We start from the raw sequence: 21,092 nt of genomic DNA, 5'->3' as shown, positions 1-21,092 counted from the left end.
ATATTTCCCCAGTTTGGGACTTGTCTTTTCATCTGCTCGCCTCAGCCTTATCTTCACTCTTTCTCACTTGCAGTGTCCCCAGAGTCAGGCCTGGCTGTTGGCTTTGGACCCAGCTGGTGGCAGCCGCTGCTCACTGAACTTGCTACAGTCATTTCTAAGGCAGCCGCCACTGTTGGTCTCCTGTGAAGCCACTGCTCTCCTGACAAGGTGCAGTCCTTTTGCCACTTGCCCTCTTGCTCTTTGCCCCCAATCCCAAGCCTGTGACTGTCAGGAGGGAAAAGTCATAAATGTTTGAGTCCTAGTACTAGATGTGGTTTAACTTCCCAAGGACGCTCTTTGGGCTACGTGCAAACCAATGGTTGCAAACAGATGGAGGGGGAGCAGGGAGAGCTTTGTGATAGACAGGTTACCTATCTATCTCATCCTTCTAGTGGATTACATACAGGTCAATATACACGTTTTTCTTTGAAACTTGAGATAAAGTCAAACATAAAAAGAAACTCTATTGTTAGGGTGAAAATTTATTTTGCGAGTATGATACAAGTCATATAAATGCCTTTAAGTGAGAATGGGGAGATGTATGAATGCCATTGCATTAATTTCCCTATTGTAAAAGTGACAGAAAACTAGTTTATTTCCAAAGCCATACAGGAGGAAGCTCTGCTACTTGCTGATGGAGTCTAATGAAGGCTTCAGGGGCCTGGGGCCTGTTTTATGAGGTGAGGCACACAGACACATCGCTTGTGTCCTGGGAGCTTTCAGGACCCAGACCTTAATGTCAAGGAATTTGTAGATTGAAACAAATGCCCGTGTGGTTTTAATGAATAATGTTTCTGGCCTAGACAGAAGAAAGAGCCTGTAGGAAAAGGAACCAATCACTTCCATTTGGATGATTGAAAGGATAAACTCTTCTCTAGGAAGGAGACACAGCTTATAATGATTGAAAGGATAAACTCTTCTCTAGGAAGGAGACACAGCTTATAAGGTGGTGGCATGTTGATGATCCCAGTAGCTGTTGGCTTGATATCCAGGTCCCTGGGCAAAACAGGAGACTTTAGGGAGAACTTTTGCAGAGTGGCGGTGAGGAAAAGGAACAGAGCCACAAGGGTCAAACTTCCCTGGAAGGAGGAAACACCGCATCAGCCCTCATCATGCTCAAGTGAGAACTGAAAGCCACCGAAAATGCCAATCAGAACACTCTGGAGGACAGTAAATTAGCACTTATCAAAGCACTGTAGGGGTTGGAGGGATGGCTCAGTGGTTAAGATCACTGGCTGCTCTTGCAGAGGACCCAGGTTCCCAGCACCCACATGGTAGCTCACAAACAGCTCTAACCATTTGCAGGGGATCTGATGCTCTCTGGCAACCTCCTCAGGCCCCTGCATGCACACATACACACATACACATAAAATTTTTAAAAAATAAAATTTTTGAAAAACACTCTAAAGAAACACTCCCAGCCTAGTCTACAGAGAAAGTGGCAGCTCCAAAGCTACACAGAGAAACCCTATCACAATGAAAAAAACAAAACCAAAAACCCAAAACAAACAAACAAAAGAAACACTCATCTTCAATGCTGTAACACTTGCAAGGGTTATCTGTAGGTGCAAGCAAGGCTACTTTGTTTAAGTCATTATTTATGATGCAATGAGACTGAATGACACCTAGACTTGACTCTACAAAGGACTGGTTAAGCAAATCCTTGTGGCATTTTCGTGGAAGATTATTTAGTATCTTTTATCACTGTGTAATATGTGAAGGCATATTACTACAGATTGTGCAGAATAAACCACATTTAGTATAAAAAAGCCTACATGTGCGTATCCATGACACTGTTCGAAGGGCCTGTGGCAAGGCAGCAAGTGATTACCTCTGTGATGGAAAACTGAAGGTCATTTTACTTCCCTCTCTTAACCTGGTTTCCTGAATGTTATGCTGAACACTTACTAGCACTGTAATTAGAAACAATGCATATTAAACTTACTGATTTGTTTATTGCTTGATAGATTTTTGCAGGCCTAGAAATCAAACCTCAGACCTTACATACTGTAGAAAACTGGTCTACCACTATAATCCCAAGCTCCTTAAACTGTTTTTTTTAAATGCTAATCCAACAAATGCACAGATTGACAGTGAGAAAGAAGATATGCTGACAATGCCAAGCCGTTTTTATGATCTAAGAGTATATGTAACTGGATGTCAAATTTTGAAGAAAGAAGATGGAGGTGATTAAGGTTCTTTGATAGACTCTGGCTCTGAGAATCAGAAGATTAAAAATTATTAACAGTTAAAAATGAAGACATCTGTATCTGTGCTTTGGAAAAGTTAATATTGCAAAAGGAAATTAACAAATAAAATTTGCAACAGTGAGTTACTTTATTGCCAGGCAACAGATGACATCTGAATTTGAGTAATGTTTGTTTTCTTTAATAACTTGCCTTATCAACCCACAAAGTATTTCCTGGGAGACTTATCTCATGTGACTGCCATATAGATGTAAATGTCACTCTAGGTTTGGGAAATTGCAACAGTTTGATAAATTGACTTTGCATCAGTGGGTCACTTACTTATGACATAATTCAGCGAAGCTAAAAATTGCCTGAAACGTGTGTATTTACCAAGGGAGAAAGGAACAAAGTAGTCTGTTTTCTTGAAGCATCCATTTTTATCCAGAAAGTGTCCTGGGTCAAATGTCTCTGGGTTGGGAAACTACTTATGATCCAACAAGATGGAAGACAGTAGCGGGAGTTCAGCAGTGCCTGGAATCAAGGATGGAGAACCGAGAGCAACCCTCCAACACCAGCAGGTGCCATGGTGTCCCTTCCTTCCCAGTCGTCTTTTCCAAATACATCTAACCTTGGGGAGGACACAGTCTCTGAATTGTGTGTCCTTGACCACAGCATGGGGCAGACTAGAAGGAAGGAGAGTGATGTGTCTTTGAGTCTCAGGCAGCACACACAGCATTGGTGTAGAGCAGCTTCACTTTGTCCTTCATGCTGGGGGCTGGTGGCGTCTAATCACACCATCAATTTCTTCATAAATTTTGGCGGCAGAGACATTGTAAGGGTCTATCTTCCCAGGAGACCTGGAAATACTTCCACAGAGTAATAGAACTCAGCCTAGCGAAGAAGGCTTTGTGGGAGTCAAAGGTGTGTTGCTAGGCAGCCCTGTTTCGCTGCAAATCCCAAAAGCCTGACTGTTGGAAGCAAAGGCTGGGCAGCAATGTGCACAGTTGCCTTGTGGTTAGGAAAAGACCTAGTTGTTCCCAACTGATCACGTTGCTCCCAGCAAATCAGCCATAGAGGGAAAATGTTAGCTCCTTATTCTGCTAGGAGCACTGTATTTTGAGCAGTAAATACTGATTTCCCACAGCTTGTATTCTGAGAACAGGCATGAGGTTAGCCTTCCCTACAAACTATACACTAATCATTGAATTTCACTTTAAAATTACGTTTGAGATCCACCTGATGATCTAGAAGCAGTTAGTGGTTGCTGTAGAAGGGAGAAGTTCCTTCAATGGTGCAGCTACTGATAGGCTGCCCACTCTCCTGTTGGTAACCCCTCCCCCATCTCCCGTAAGCAGCCCTAACTAAACTCATTGGCACACACACACACACACACACACACACACACACACACACACACACACACACCAAAACCCAAATCAAACATGAAAATAGGGGACTATCTGAGAAAAGGAAGGGGACCAGCAGGAGTGGGAAAGTGGGAGAAATGAACAGGGTCTAAATACATTATATTCATTATACATTATATACATGCATGTAGAAGTTCAAATGAATCCCATCACTGTGAGTAATTAACATATACTAGTAAAAAGAAATGTAAAAATCACATCAGAGTTTAGAATCCCCCTTGGGGAGTTCGGGGCACACTACGGGTGGGAAATAGGAGCCTGCGAGAGGAAAGAACTCACGGGAGGGTTAGTGGGTCTAAGTGGATTTCAGCCCGGAACCCATTACATCGTTTGCTCCTTTGGCTCATCTTTTGTCTCTTTTTAACATATGAGGTTTGAGATTCGTAAGTCCTACTTTTGAGCTTAAATGAAAGTTATTTAGTTCCTAAATTTCCCTCTTCCTTGTTAGCACCATGGAACAAAATTCTGTTCCTCAAAACCCAAGTCCTTCCCAGGAAGCGTGGCAGCCCCGCCCTTTTTCCAACACCATGCTCTCCTCCAGGCAGCTTGCACCTCTGGGTACTTGACCAGGAGCAGAATCCCGAGTCGCAGGGCGACACTGCTGTATGCCAGCTGGACCCACAGGTTGTCAGGTACCCCAGATCAAATTCAGATTTCAGGCTGTGCTTCTCCTGTAGGTGGTAGAGGTCTGGGCTCTGTGAGCTAAAGAGGAGGTGATGGTTTCTCAAAGTCCCCTCCCATCACAAGATTGCGCTCCTAACAAGATTCCGTGTGTATGCTGTGCTGTTGTGAGCTGGGCAGGTTAGGCAGGAACAGATGTGTGTCCCTGGTATGTTGTTACTCCATCTCTCCTCTGAGTTTCATGAAGCTCTCACAGAGATGTGAGGGTTAATGGGCAGGAAGTGCTGGGAACAATACCTCAAGCACAAACACTTGGTAAGTTCTCATGCTGCATTTAGTGAAAGAGACGTTGATAAACTCTGTTGAAGCCCAGTGTAGGAAGGTCACCGGGGCATGACTGGCCAGCTTTTCTGTTCTACCCAGCTCTATAGCTCTTCTGTAACTTGTTTGCTATGTAAACCAGGCCAGTCTCAAATCACAGAGATTTACTTGCCTTTGCCTCCTGAGTGTTGCAGTTAAAAGCCTGTGCCACCACACCTTGATAGTTTCCTTTTTCCCGGAAACACCTTGTCCCCCTAACATTCACCAGAATGAATGGGCTGTTGCAATGGTCCTTCTTGGTAACTGGAATAAATGTAAATACCTCAACTAATCCAGGGACTTCTGTGAGCAGTGGAAAAGACACTCTTCCCTCAGACATCTTTTCTAGGGACACTGGCCTTACAAGTCAGCCCTCCCAAAGGGTAAGGCTGACTATCGTGTACTTACGATACAGTTGGGTGGTGTTTTCCTCTCATCTCTATAGCTGGGGACTCTTACGTGGACAGGGCTAATTTTCAGAACTCAGAAACTCAAAACTAGTTTTTAGATTTGGAGCTCTGGGTGTGAATCAAACTGTTTTCTCCAGTCACCCTGTGTTTCCCACTCAGTGGCGTTCCGAGGACTGACACTGTGTGACAGCTGTTACCAAGCACACACAGCATCACTTACACACGGTTCATTTATAGCGTATTTGTTTCAAATCCTTTACCCAGCAAGCCATAAAGCATCAGGATTATGACAATGACTCCATACGTGGCTCTGCTTTCCTATATTTTCATGTAGGCTACAATACATACAGGAAAGGGGTCCCCCTCGCCAGGCCCCGTACCTCCTGAATCTTGCTGAGGAAGCAGTCAATGTAGTCCCGAGGGTTAGCAGGATCCAGGGACAACTGATGCTCCTTTATTTTTTTCCAGAATGAAGTTTTTAATATCACCAAGTCTTTTGGGGACTTCTTTATGCTTTCCAGGGATATACTTCATAAATGTTGGCCGTAGGTTGTACATCTAAAAATGAAAGTGAGCAAACACTAACACTGTCAACACTCCTCATCTGTGAGGGGAGGGAAGTGACTGGAAAGAGGAGCGTCCCCTCCACCCACGGCCTGTCCTACCTCTGCTCAACCCGAGTCAGTGAGGACATTTTCCTGAGTGGCTTTCTATGGAAATGACTGAGAATGGCCTTCCCTGATTCCCCCATCCCTCCCTCGTTCTCTCGACTTAGCCAAGGTTAGACAAGTGCTCTACGACTGAGCTACACTCCGGAACTACACATTTTTCTGAACAGACAGTTGGAGCAGGCGAGGGCAAGCTTCCCTAGATGCTGGCTAAACACAGCGTACACCGATGGAAGGGCACTGTGCTCGCACATCAAGAGAACCCAGGGCCTTTGACTCTGTAACAGGCTTCGAGTAGACCAACAAGGACAGCGACAAACACGGGTAGAAGCTAGGTCTTACCTGGCACCATATAGAGCTTACTTGGTGAAAATTTTTATTTAAAAGGTTCATGAGGTTGAGGAATGTTTTGTTCTTGTAGTAGAAGCACTCGTGGAAGAGAATGGAGCAGATCATGTTGCAGGGAGCACAGCCCAGGATGAAGGTGGGATCAAAGGGCTGAGCGATGGGGGAAAGAATTTCAACACAGATTTGTTCCCAGGATTGAACTCAGGAAAGCCCTCTCCCACCAAGTTATAGTCCCAGTGCCTCGACAATGGGCATCCTAGTCATCCCCATTAGGACTTCAGGAACGGACCTCTCTTTTCAGATTTATGCATATGGTTTATTCCTCCAAACTTCCTTACTAGGATGCAAGCATCTTCTAGTCCTATTAATTATACATGTATATATTAGCATGAACTACTATCTGCTCTCTATAGTATTATACTATAATGATAACACATTTTGTTGTTATATGTATAATAATAGAAATGAGTAACATTACAGAACATCTCTAATATGTTGGGCATTGGTTTTTACTATATCATTAAATCTTTTTATTGGTTTTGATTTGTAGCTGGAGTTTTTTCAAATAAAGAAAATACATCTTATAAAAGCTTAGTAATTTGTCCAAAAGTACATCTAGTAAAGTGCCCAGGTTAGAAGTTGAGTCCAGCTGAGAGCATTGCAGAGCTCTAGCTAACAGCTTTGGAGACAGTGTTCCTGTTCAGGCTGCTGTCTTCACAGACAGGGCAGACCATGGGCCAAGGGACTCCTCCAGGAGAAGCAGGGACCAGAGACAGGCTGCAGGCTTCACCTTCCTTCTGTTGTCATTCCTCCCGCTGGGCTTCCTCCCGCACCCTCAATTCTAGGCTTCTCTTCCGCATCCCAAAGGTCTTCAGCGTCCTGAGGGAGAAACGTCTCAGGACCTTCCACCTCCCTCCATTAGTGAAAACGAGTCCTGGGAAAGGAAACAGAACAGAACGTGTCCTGTGTCACAGAGGCCAACTTCCCTGCAGGTCGTCTCTTGTCCACCCTGACTGTGTGGTACTCCTTATCTGGATTTAGATCCGGCAGACCAAGCCACATGGAGTGCAGTTCATCAGAAGTGACTGCCATAGGAAATGAACCCCTAAGCGATGTTCAAAAGGAGGCAGAAATGAACAAAGAGGGTTGTTGGAGGACGAAAACCAGACCCTTCCGTGGAAGGGACTTTTGTCTGGTTCTGTTAAAAACAATCAGAACCATCATGTGATCTTGTGGAGTTCTGTTTTGATGCTTAATCTCTCTCTAACTGGTGCATGTTCTGTGTGTGTTTTTCTGTGTTAGAGGGTAAATACGTTTGAAATATATCAACGTAGGAACTAGGCTTTTGTCCTCAGAATTTACAGCCTGCCAATGTTAGCCTTATTGAAGAAAGACGGCGCCAGGCTGAGAGATGGCTCAGTCGGTAAGAGTGCTTGCTGCTCTTTCAGAGGACCTGGGGTTCAGTTCCCAGCACCCACATCTGGTGACTCACCATCCCCTGTAACTGTGGTTCCAGGAGAGCCAGTGCCCTCTTTTTGGCTCCTGCAGGCATGCTGGTGATGCTCGGAAGTTCACGCAGACACACTCACACACACACACACACACACACACCACCACCACCACCAACAACAACAAACAAACAAGAAGAAACAAGGAGCTGGAATGCAGCATGGTCCAATGCAGTGATTTTTCGATTTCTTCCTCTATGTAAAGCCAGGCATGAATCCGGATTTTGCACTTCTTTCAATGCATCATCAGTTTTTAGGGCTGTCCCGTCCAGACCTCAGGGGCATCCTCATGTCCTCTCTGCCTTTTGTCACACATACCTGCCTTTGTTAAGCTCTGCTGATTCCAGCTCCAAATGCCTTTATTGTCTTTTCCTTCGTGTCACATCATACTATACTATTACACTTCATTATAATACTTTCAGAAAATTTAAAAGTGCCTATCAATTATGATTAGTTTGTTTAGTGTTACTATATACCTAGTCTCATTATTGTGAGAGTTTCTCTAGCACTGTTTATCTTCTGAGTACACAGAAGAGGCTAATGGGCTGAGAGTATATGACAGGAAATATGGCAGAGGTAGAAGGTCTGGTTTTCTAGGGACTGAGTTTTCTAGGGACTGGTTGTAATAACAACTTATGTGAAGGACACTTAAATTCAGGGTACTGCCTAAGTAAGTTTAAGGTCAAAACTATGACAACAACTCTGATCAGAAATCTTCTATTAGCCTATCCCTAGATTGAATGTAATCTATCATAAAATGAGCAGTTGGTGACTATCACCCTAAAGAGACTAGAAATTGTCATACAACATGTCTATGTGAAAAAAAAGCCATGTTTAGCACAAGAGGTATACAGATAGACATGCATGCAGGCAAACATTCGATTCTAAAAACACTGCCAGGTGGTGTTGGCAGTGGCACACGTCCTTAATCCCAGCACTTGGGAGGCAGAGGCAGGCAGATCTCAGTGAGTTTGAGGCCAGCCTGGTCTACAAAGAGAATTCTAGGACAGCCATGGCTTTTTTATTTAATTACCAGAATATGCTGGTGGTGCACACCAGTAGGATTTACTGAAGGAGGAGGCAGGAGGATCATGAATTTGAGGCCAACATGGTCTACACATAAAAAAATGATCAGAATATGATCTATTTGTAAAATCTCTAAACCATATGAAGACAGTCATTTATTTTAAACTGTGAATGTATTTCTAGCATTGCTGTGTTTATACATGTATGACGGGTATAGGTGAGTGCAAACACATGCATGCTATTCCCTATGCATATGAGGGAAGGATAACTTCCGGAGTCTGTTCTCTTCTTCCACCACAGGTTCCGAGATCAAAATAGGTCACTAGACTTGGGTGGCACTTTTACCCCATGACGGATCCCGCTGGCCCTTAACTTTACATTTTAGTGAATAAACAATAGCACCCAATTCCAGGGATCAAATAAATAAACTAAGGGTTTGAATGGTTGCCACTAGCAACGATATAAATGTTTAAAGATCAAAGATCGAAGATGTAGGCGAAATACTGAGTAGATAAATACCAGGAAATACTTCAACAAATTGATTAGCTGCACACACACACTGAAGCAATCTCAACAGCATTATAGCTGTTCAAATACATCAGAAATCCAGTTAGCATTTTAGCAGATAGTCCATTTAGCAAAATATTATTCACTGAATTGTTCCCCTCCCCCAAAATACTTTGGTAAGCTAAACCCCAGTATCTGTGAACATGGCCTGACTTAGACAGGGTCTTTACAGAGGTAATCAAGTTGAAATGAAGTTACTGAATAGTCCTTAACCCAATATGACTACCCTTATAAAATGGGAGCATTTGCACATGTGCATTCATTCACATATACACACATACGTGATATCATATGAACATGAATGCAGAGGTTAAGTGATGTAACCACAAACCAGGGTGTATTGAAGAGTGCCAGAAAACCAGCAGCAGCTGGAGGGCAGGCATGAAACAGATTCTCTTGCACAGCTCACAGAAGGAACCAATTTGCCGGCACCCCGGTTCCACACTCCTAATCTCTGCTGTGGAACAAGGCTCCTTTGTTTCAAGCCACCCCATTGTGGTGCTTTGTTAAGGCAGCGGCAGGGAACTGAGACAGAAGGAAAAGGAAAACATTAATGGCAGACTTGTCCATTATTTCTTCCCCCCCACACAAAGGGGGGAGGAAGAACTCATTGTTTCCTTGCTACTGAATGCAGGTAAGAGGCAGTAGGGGAAGTTTCTAAACTGGTTTTCTCAAAGTTGCAAAAACTGAACATTTTAGGTCAGTCACTTTCCCTCAGCTCAATCTAGGCCCACAGCTTCCACACCCGGTCAGAAATGAATAGAGAAACCCAGAAGCCCCTGAGCTGGAACTGATCTGGAAGCTTCTTCCCTGAGGACTGGGGCTTTCCTGGTTCCAGGAAGCACCATGCAAGCTTCCACAGGAGGGAACCAATCAGCCAGTCCTACCCATGTATGCTGCCTATGAACCACAATGATGACCATCATGGAACCATAGCCCTATGGATTCGTAGTGGCACACATACCTCGGTGGCAACCAACAGCTCATTAATTGGATGCAAGACTATTCAACAAGAGGGAAAGTGTGCCTGGTACCTGAAACCTAGCCAACTCTTCAGGGCTAAAGAAAATCGTGGGTGTTGGAGGAGAACCTACAACTCACATTTCACTGAGTCAGCGCAATCCCTAACAGCAATCTAAACATTTGTCCTTATATCCGCACAAAGTTTCACCAATATGGCTGATGAACATGACCTGAGCAAGGACCGCCCCAACAGACAAGCTAACATCAAAGGGGGAAGAGCAAGAGGCCTCAAACCTACGTAGAGAACTACAAGGAATGCTGAGAACGGGGGAAACAGGCTTCCCAAAAGCTGGTTATCCAATGCCAAATGGCCAGCTCTGAAAATACATAAATGAGCAACACTGCTCAGACTGAGCATGTCGTATTTATGTATTTAGGCAAACACACGGACACACCACAAATGTATTTAAAAACAATTAATGAGAAAAGATGCCCTGAATTTGAATAGAGAGCAAGGAAAAGTATATGGAAGACTTTGGAGGGAGGAAATGGAAATTTCAAAAAATTAAAAATATTAACAGAGAAGGACACAAACAGCCAATGCAATCAACTTGTTTTGTCCAAAGGGAGGCTTGGCAGCTGCTTCAGCTGGACAAATGTACTTCGATCTTCAGTGAGAATGGTTCCCAGTCACTCCCCTTGTGCAGCTAGCATAGTGTAGTATATGTAGTTAGGGATTCACAATATACTTCAGAAAGAATCACTTCTATTTATCTGGGATTCAAAGTTTATAACTATAATGGCTTGAAAGAGACTCAGCTTTTCTCTTATTGTGTAGCATTTGACACATATAAAGGGATGTGTAACACATGTCTAAGTCTTGGATACAATAATAACATGAATTCTTTGTGAATCTGTACCCAAATGAGAATGATGACTGGGGATGACCATGGTCACTCACAGGCTCCTCCCCTCGCCCTCCTTTCCCCTCACCTTCCAGTAGCTGCCCTGTGTCATCACTGTTTGCCCTTGCTGCCACTGTGCCAGCTTGGCCCCCGTGAAGCTGCCTCTCTCCAATCCCAGACTTTTCAGTAACAGTGCCTGTTACAAAAGCTGCTTGCATGGGGTTAGCTCAGTCCTACTCACAGAAGTGAGTTACAGGCAATTTCATCTGGCTTGATGCTCACCTCCAAGGAGCTACAGAAACTACACGATAAAATGACATTAAGATCTTCATCGCTTTTTCTTTTTCTAAGTTTTTAACCTCATGGGTGTCCGGGGGATAAGAAGCCTTTTTTTTTAAACATTCACTGTATATTTTCTAGAGTATGCCCAAGTTTATACTAGTGAACTGATTCATAATGAGCCCTGAATAATTCCAAGATGAGGGCTAGCTATGTCAGAAGACAACCCAACTAGGTTGAAAAGGCCGAGTCACTTGATATTATCCTGAACTTCCAACCTCAAGGTCATGAGACCAAAGATTCGTGAACTAAAGAAACGGCTCAGTTGGTAGGGTGCTTATCCCACAAGCATGAGAACTGAGAATATGAGCTTAGATTCCCCAGTACATAAAAAGCCAGGTGTAGCGTTGCACGCCTATAATTCCAGCGCAGGGGTGAAAGGAGGCAGAGATAGGAGGATTCATTCCTGGGACTTGTTCGTCAGTCAGCCTAGCCAATTGGCGAGCTCCAGGATCAGTCTAAGATGCTGTCTCAAAAAAGAAAAAGTGAAAAACAAGAATGACACATGAACCGTGTGGCCTCTACACACACACACACACACACACACACACACACACACACACACACACACACACACACACGCACCCCTCAATCATGTTCATGTAATGACATATTTCAGGCTATGCTCTGGACACCAAGGCTAAGGTGAGCTTCCTAGATGTGCTTCACTCTTTCAAACCTCCGTGTTTGGAATCCTCCAATATCTGTCCTACATGTCTGCTCAGTATGCAATAAAATTGTAATTCTAAGCCTAGTACCTTATTGAGTTCTGTGGGTTATTATGAAAATGATTGAATCTGAAGCTGTCATGGGAACCCCCTAAATTTTAGTCAGTTGATAAGAAATGTGAGTGACCTGGAACCTTTAAGTGTCCATCTGTCATTTTTAGTGAGGTCAATCTTGTTGGGAACTATGTCTATCACTTGCCAAATCTTTGGTAGCTCTGGGCCATTTGCATTGGAATCCTACTGCAGCAGTGTAAGCTTGTGGTTAGTTGTGAAGTGCAAAACAGACTCGGACTAAGTTAGTAATCAGATCTCTTTGCACTAAATATTCAGGTATCAAGGGAAGTTAGCCTGCATTTTTGGTTGAAACGTACCACATCCTTTCTGGCTATCTTCAATAATGGGAAGAGGTCCTTTCCCAAGGAATTCATCACCTTGACTGAGTAGAGCTTCCGTCACCACGCCATATCTGTGTAGGACCACAGTAGGCCAGGATCCAAAGTACAGAGTGTAAATAGGCCCACACTCTTTGACCAGCTGGAGGGAGATAGAAGTCCCTGTGCAAATGATATTGTGAAACCTTTCTGTTGGACATTTGTAAGTAAGAGTTTTGCACAGGGCTTGGCCTTTGCCACACGTCTCATTTCAGAAATTTAGCCTTAAGTAACCAGTCTTTTTATTCCTTCGTTTGCCCATGCAACTTTACCCAGCATCTGTATTGCATCAGACACTGTACACCCAAGGAGCCATTAGAGGATTTAAAATCTAATGTAAGTGAGAGGAAAGAAACATCATATTTGGGGTAGGATATACTCAACATACATTCTATCCTTAAATGAAAATGTCCTTGTAACATGAAAAATAAAAACCCAGAGACTGATATTGGGGTTCAAGCTTCAAGCTGAAGACAAGAAAAGCAAAGCAGTCAGTCACTAGCTCTCACCTCTACCTCAGACTGGAAGGGCTGTCCTAGTCTCAGTGTGGCTGGAGACGAATTCTCCCATGAGACCCTTTGTGTCTTCCTTTCAGACCTCCCAAATCCTGGGATTAAATGCGTGAGGTCCCAAATGCTGGGATCTCCTTTGTGTGAGCTGTTTCTCTTTTAGACAGAATCAATTTTGTGTAGCCCAGTGTGGCCTTGAACTAACAGAGATCCATCTACCTCTGTCTCCTGAGTGCTGGCATTAAAAGTGTGTACCACCACCACCCATCTTCTATAGCTAACTAGTGTGGCTGGCTTTGCATTCCGATACTTCAGGAATCTTTATTAAACCATAAATAATATATCACCACATGTCCTTATGTAACACAGTATATCATGTATAACAAATGTACATGGTGAAAAGTCTAAAAAAGAAACAACCAAATAAATTACATTCGTAATCCTAAAGTTGTATAATTCTAGGACAGTGATAAGACGTGTGGTATTGGATGCCAAAGAAGAACTTTTAAAAAAAGAGTGGGAAGTATCTAGAAGGGGATACCATTTATATTAAACTAAAGATGCAGTATACACACTCAATAGAAGTGTATTCAGTCATAAAGAAAAGTAGAGCTATATCATTGCAGGAAAACCAATGTGACTGGAGATAATCATAATAGTTAATTAAGCCACTCTCAGGGGATGCTGGGAGACACATCTGGGGCCCTGAGCTACATCCCTATTCCCCAAACAAATTTATAAAAAATATACTTACATGTATATATACATATATATGTGATGGGGAAGTCCTTCTGTGAATATGTTTGTCTGATTGGTTGATAAATAAAGCACTGTTGGCCAATAGGGAAGCAAAATAGGTGGGACGAGGAGTCGAGGAGGATGGTCTACAAAGCAAGTTCCAGGATAACCAGGACTGTTACACAGAGAAACCCTGTCTCCAAAAGAAAAAAAAAGGCTTTCTATAACCCAGTATAATAAAATAAACACTAGAGATGAAGCTGGGCCAGTGGCATGTGCCTGCCTATAATCTCAGCACTTGGTAGGTGGAGACAGGAGAATTGGAGTTCAAGGTCATCATTGCTATATAGTGAGTTTGAGGCCAGCCTAAGTAGCTACATGAGACCCTGTTGTCTCCTAAAACTGAATAACACAAAGCTACTCCCCAAAGTCTAACGGGGCAGAGGAAGCAGCCAGGGGAGGGGCTTAGTTAAAATATTTCTTTGTTAACATTAACGTTTGAGTTTTCCAGAGAACAAGGGATTTCCTGACAGCAATCTTCAACTGCTTCAGAAAGAGAATGAGGATCCACTTCCTTGACTTCACCTGATTCGACTGGAGGCATCTGAATTGCCCCACATCATTGACTCCACCTGACAAGCACTATCCTGAAACTGGCTTGAAACTACATCACTCTATACAACTCTGGACCAAGAAACTGAAACAGCACATCTTCTACAATCTGGCCAGAGCTTCAGATGAGAGCTTCAATCAACACTAGAACCCTAGTCAGGAACTTCAATCAAGCATCTCCTGCCATACAGAGACTGTCTGATCTACTGAGATTTTGTTATACTAACATTTTTCTTCTCACAGGTCCCCATGAGATTATCATCGTCCCATCTCAGCAGGAAGTAGTTTTGAGAATTCCACGCCCCCTCTCCCTACTATTGATATTATAAGATAGAGTTGGGATTGGAAGGAGGTGTTCATATTTGGGTGTTTCTTTCAGATAAGTTTAGGTTTAGATAGAATAGATGTTTGATACATTTTGTTCATGGACACAAGTTAGTTGTCCTTTTAGACTAAAAGGGGAATTGTAGGAGGAAGTCTGTATGCCGCCATTAAACATGTGACTACTAGAGGCGCATACAGATGAGGTAATAAAAGGGCGGTTTACCATACCGCTAACCACACCCACTTTAGGCAGGACTAAAGACATATACGGCTGGACGTAAAGACGTATACGTACGTAGGCGGTGAACTATGTCACTAGCCAGGCCCACTTTTGGGCATGGCTAGGGGGCGTTACTGGGGAAAGGCATAAAAGACAGCACACAGGAAGTCTCGGTCTCTTTTCCCGGAGTTCAGCTTCCGATTCGGCAGCGGAAAACTGCTTGGCTCATCTGGGTTACTTGTTTGGTATCTTGTGAGTAATTTCTACAATAAATACTTAATTTTACTTTCAGTAATTGTGTGTCGCTTATCGTTACAGTGTCATTTGGAGCCACATTTCAGTTCCATGTGTTAACTTACCTGATCACATACTGACTCCAATAATTAGTATGTCTTTGAAATAACATGTCTGACCGAGCTTTTTGTTCACTCTACCTCGCTAATATCAAAAACCCTGCTTCCATGGTCTCTCCCATCTTATTCTGTAGCAGCCTGCTGAGCTGAAGCTTAGCGACCAATTGTGATTGTTTATCTTGTACCCCTTATCAAACCTGTCAACAGATCCTGTTGACCCTGACTTCCAGGTACATTTAGAATTGAGCCACCTTTCCTCCTCTGTTCTTATGCTGGTCTGAGTCACCATCATCTCCCCTGGATTATTGTTGCACAGGTAGCCTGCCTCTTTCTTAGGATCTTCACAATACACCTAACTACAAGTTTGCAGAGCCATGTGGTTAAAACCTAAGTGGTATTATGTCATTCCATCTAAAAACCCTGTCTCTTGGAATAGAAGTAAAGATCTTAGAGAAGTCCTGAGAGTATCAAGAAATCCACCCACCTTTCTGAATTTCCTTAGCACTATGGCCAACTTCTTCCCATTTTCTTCTCTTATTTTTATCTGCACTCACCTCCTTGATTCTGCTAAGTACCTTTTGCTACAGAGTACTGGACCTTGTTCCTTTTGCATAGAATGCACTTCTCTCAGGTTAATTTTATGGCTTCATCTGTCATCTTACTTGGCAATTTCTTACAAAACTAAGCATATGATCCTACAACTGCATGTCCCTTGGTATCTAAAAGAAACCGCTAACTTAGGACTTCACAAAAACCTACATGCAGATGCTTATAGTCATTTTATCTGTAGTTGCCAAAGGTGAATAAATACATAGATTAGTAATTCAAGCAGACATGATCTGTTAAGCCATGAAAAAATGAGGAAGAATTCTTAGGTGCTTATTGTTAGGCAGAGGAAACCAACAGGGAAAGGTTACATGGATGTGACTCATCTATATGACATTTTAGAAAATAGGAAACTATGGAGACAGTAGAAGAGCTGTGGTTGTCAAGGCAGCACAGGGGATTTCTGGGACAGTGAGACTATTCTGGCATTTTAAGGACAGATACACACCATTATGCATTTGCCCAAGTCCAGAGGATGCATAGAGGGAGAACTCAAATGTACACTTGGGACTCTGGATGATGATGAACCAATGCAGTTTCTCAATTATAGACAAGCTCCACTTGGTGCCGGATGTAAAGAGGTGATGGTGTGCATGGGCAGGAGAAGGGGCATTCTTTGTATGGGGAGCTCAGCTGCACTCTAAAACTCCCTGTGCTCAAAAAGTAAAGTTGGGCCAATGAGATGGTCCAGCAAGCGAAGGTGCACGCCAAGTGTGCTAACCTGATTTCAGTCCCTGGAGCCTGCACCAAGTGTGATAACCTGAGTTCAGTCCCTGGAGCCTGCACCAAGTGTGATGACCTGAGTTCAGTCCCTGGAGCCCGCACCAAGTGTGATAACCTGATTTCAGTCCCTGGAGCCCGCACCAAGTGTGATGACCTGAGTTCAGTCCCTGGAGCCTGCACCAAGTGTTATAACCTGAGTTCAGTCCCTGGAGCCTGCACCAAGTGTGATAACCTGAGTTCAGTCCCTGGAGCCTGCACCAAGTGTTATAACCTGAGTTCAGTCCCTGGAGCCTGCACCAAGTGTGCTAACCTGAGTTCAGTCCCTGGAGCCTGCACCAAGTGTGATAACCTGAGTTCAGTCCCTGGAGCCTGCACCAAGTGTGATAACCTGAGTTCAGTCCCTGGAGCCTGCACCAAGTGTGATAACCTGAGTTCAGTCCCTGGAGCCCGCACCAAGTGTTATAACCTGAGTTCAGTCCCTGGAGCCTGCACCAAGTGTTATAACCTGAGTTCAGTCCCTGGAGCCCGCACCAAGTGTGCTAACCTGAGTTCAGTCCCTGGAGCCTGCACCAAGTGTGATAACCTGAGTTCAGTCCCTGGAGCCTGCACCAAGTGTTATAACCTGAGTTCAGTCCCTGGAGCCCGCATGACGGAGGGAGAGGACCAAAGCCTTCACGTTGTATTCTAGTTTCACACGTGTGCCATGGCATGTGCTCTCAATCATGCAAACACATGTATGCATACACACACAAACTAAATAAATGCCATAAAGCATAGTCTTAAAAGTAAAATCTATTAAAATGCTTGCGTCTTTCCATCTCTGCATTGTTGTTTTCTGTAGCTGACCTGCAAAGACACGTTCTCATTCTGTCTGAGTCACTCTTATTAGAATATGCTTGACAAGGGTGGGGGTTTTCTACTGTAAAGCATGGACTAATCTGTTTATCTAATAAATATTTAGTGCAAAGATTTATAATTAGAGAAGTCCTTACACAGCTTCTCCATTTTGAGGAATGTATTTTAGTACAGTGAACTTGGGAGATATTATTTCTCCAAATGTGGCCAGGGCAGACAAGTTGTGTTACAGGACAATGTTAGGGAGGGAACTGCTCCTCCTTAGAAAGCTTCCCACAGATAATGTAGTATAAATCAATAATATACACTTTTACATTTGTCAAGCTTGCCTTTGGTGTTATATGTTAATGGGGTCAGCATTGAATTTATTTAATTAATTAATTAATTTATTTATTTATTTTTTTTGGTTTTTACGAGACAGGGTTTCTCTGTATTGTTTTGGAGGCTATCAGTCCAGCCCGGCCTCGAACTCACAGAGATCCTCCTGCCTCTGCCTCCCGAGTGCTGGGATTAAAGGCGTGCGCCACCACCGCCCGGCCAGCATTGAATTTAATATGTGTTCTGATCCCAGAATCTTATTCAGAAGCCAACCAGTATCTTCAGGCCAAGGCCTCTCACTACTTCCTCTAAAGTGACCCAGCCCAGCCTAAAAGGGTCAGGATTGTTTGCATTTCTGTATCCCCTAATGGGATACCTCAAAGAGCCTATGTGGTAAGCAGATCTGAGAAAGGACACCATGAGAGAGCAGGGTTCAGAGGTGAGCACTTAACCCACAAGTAAACACCCTAGGATGGAAGCCCCTTACCTTGGAAAGAGATGCAGGGACGTCCTTGAGGGTTAACTGCGGTATACTCCCAAATGGGAAGTGGAGTTGGGGCGGGGCAGTCTTCCCTCGGTGTGTGTCTTTGTCTACACTGAAAGAGACTAAGACAAATCACAGAATCCACGAGAACAAGGGTAGTGATCCCCAGCAGTTCCATTTCAGCCCTTGTTAGGGAGCAAAGCTTACGCAGGGGCTGTTTCCTGCTGGGCAAAGGCTGTTCTGAGTTTTGGACTTGGAAAAAACAAAACAAAACAAAAATCAAAACGGAATGGGGTTGGGTTTGTTTGCTGATGCCTGGGCTCAAGCAGGGTTGCTGCTTTTTACTCAGAAAATCAGTAGCTATGATGTGTGTGTGCTTGTCTGTGTAGATCAGAGGACAATCTTAGATGTTGGTCGTCAAACCCCACCTTGTTTAAGATACACTCTTTAGTGTTTGCATCTGCATATGCCAAGCGATCTATCTGGCTGTTGAACTTCCAGGAATTCCTGTCTCCACCTTCCATCTTGCCACCTGAGCATTGGGGTTACAGATGCACTGGACCTCACCCAGCTTTACATTAGGTGTGGGGATTCGAACTCAGGTTATCTGACTGCAATTACATCCTGAGCCATCTCCCTAGTTCTTTTTATTTTGAAGATTCTTTACTACATGTAATTTTTCTCAGCACTGAGCTATCACTACATACAAAGTTTTATTTTGTTTTTCATAGATTCCTAAGGCCATCAAGTAATTACATTCACAAACTAGGAGAAAAATAATAATAAGCTAGGTTACGTGCCCTGAGATGGCTTGGAAGAGTTTCCTCAGATATCAGGTCTCTCATCAGTTAAGTCTTTTTTGTTGTGTCCATCAACAAGTAATTGAACAAACAAATTACAGTACATACTAAAGAATGCCGTTTGTCCTTAAGAAGGGATGAAATTCTGATATGTGCTACAAGGTAGATGGACCCTGACAACTCTATAGTCAAATACAAAAGGCAAATTATTGTATGAGGTATCTCAAATGGGCAAATTAACAGGCAACAGAATAGATAAGAGAAGTTAGCATGGGCTTGGAGGAGGGAATGGGATGCTGTTTCTCTTTGGGATGCTGGGAAGCTTCTGAAAATATTGATAACAGTAGCTGATCATACAATACTGTGCATGTACTTAATGCCACTGAACTACACATCTTAAACATGGCAAAATTGCATTTTGTTTTCTTTAGAAGAGGTTTTGCTAGTGGCCTTGGCTGCCTGAACTTATGGTAATTCTCCTGCCTCAGATTCCTGAATGATGGAACTGTAGGTTGGCCTTGAATTTACAGACATCCGCCTGCCTCTGCCTCACGAGTGCTGGGATTAAAAGCATGCACCACCATTGCCCGGCTGGTTATTGTTTAATTTACTGGCTTTTAAAAAATCTAAAAATAACAGTCTGCAGTAAAAATGAAAGCTAAATGCACGTAGCACTAGAATTATTAGTTAAGCAGCTCCTGCTTGGCTCAAGTTCACCTCACAGTGAGCTCTGTACTGCCCACCGCAGGTCATTATTCCATTATTCACTTTCTTTCTTTCTTTTTTTTTTTTTTTGGTTTTTCGAGACAGGGTTTCTCTGTATTGTTTTCGAGGTTGTCGGTCCAGCCTGGCCTTGAACTCACAGAGATCCGCCTACCTCTGCTTCCCGAGTGCTGGGATTAAAGGTGTGCGCCACCACCGCCCGGCTTCACTTTCTTTTTTTCTTTTTTTTTTTTTTTTTTTTTGGTTTCACGAGACAGGGTTTCTCTGTATTGTTTTGGAGGCTGTCGGTCCAGCCCGGCCTCGAACTGAACTCACAGAGATCCGCCTGCCTCTGCCTCCCGAGTGCTGGGACTAAAGGCGTGCGCCACCAATGCCTGGCCATTATTCACTTTCAGTGGACTAGTTTGCTTTGTTTTTGTTTTTTGTTGAGACAGGTGAATCAACAGATTGGTAAACATGCTTAGGAAAGGCCGTTTCAAAGCCATCTAATCTAGCAGGCCCTGGCTATAATCTTGGAAAGCTTTGCTTCCAAGTTTTCTCTCCAGTCTTTGAAGGGACTCAACAAGTGTGACAAGATTTAGGAGACCCACCATGATCTGTGCTGACCCCTGTGTCTGGGGCTCCTCTTTTGTTCCCCCATCCCTACCTACACTAGTGTTTACACTGACTTGTTTTCGATTCCTGAAAGGTTTTGGTACTGGGATTTTTCAGAGTATCAGCTTAACCTTCTTGTAAAAAAAAAAAAAAAGGTTACAGCCAGCGATAAACTTCACATGCCATACAGTTTGTTCTTTTATACTAACTTGCAGTTTTAGTATAGAATAGCTATTAAATGAACACTTGGAATGCTTTCTTTACTCCTAAAGGAAATGCCACACTCATTTGCAGCCACTCGTTTCTCTTTTCAGACGACAGCAGCCACCAACTTTCTTTTATGTGTTTTATGTGTATAGATGAACCTGTTCGAATATTTGATATAATTGGACGCTTACAGTATCTTGCCTTTGGTGCCTGCTTTCACTCGGCAGCTTTCAAAGTCCATCAGTGCTCAGTGTATGTCACTGCCTCATTCCTTTTCATCACATGGCAATGGCCTGTCCCCTCATCAGTTGGAGGATATGCTTCAGTGCTCTTGGATAGATACCCAGAAGTGGAATCCTGAGACATATGGCAACTATTTAACAGAGTCAAAAAGTAGTCCAAAGTAAGTTACAACCCTACCAGCAATGTATAAGGATTTCAATGTCTTGCCATCATTACTTATTGTCATTATAGGTAGCCTAGAGAACATGAAGTGT

General features: G+C 43.4%; 1 protein-coding gene and 1 pseudogene across 1 annotated transcript in view; both read right to left on the bottom strand.

The window, feature by feature from the left end:
- Nucleotides 1-508: 508 nt before the first annotated feature.
- LOC110343412 lies at nt 509-19,942 on the bottom strand (annotated as a pseudogene).
- A 658-nt stretch (nt 19,943-20,600) lies between these two features.
- The window catches only part of Erlin1 (ER lipid raft associated 1), a 41,476-nt gene continuing 40,984 nt past the window's right edge, over nt 20,601-21,092 (bottom strand). Inside the window, exon 13 of the mRNA XM_040744087.1 lies at nt 20,601-20,968. Within this exon, the coding sequence (XP_040600021.1) occupies nt 20,874-20,968 (95 nt within the window). The 3' untranslated portion in view covers nt 20,601-20,873. The remainder of the gene's footprint in view (nt 20,969-21,092) is intronic.

This window comes from Mesocricetus auratus, unplaced genomic scaffold (assembly GCF_017639785.1).
Source record: "Mesocricetus auratus isolate SY011 unplaced genomic scaffold, BCM_Maur_2.0 Super-Scaffold_4256, whole genome shotgun sequence".
In the NCBI taxonomy this organism is placed as follows: Eukaryota; Metazoa; Chordata; class Mammalia; order Rodentia; family Cricetidae; genus Mesocricetus; species Mesocricetus auratus.
Note: the sequence above shows the minus strand (reverse complement) of the source record. Positions and strands in the feature narration are given on the sequence as shown.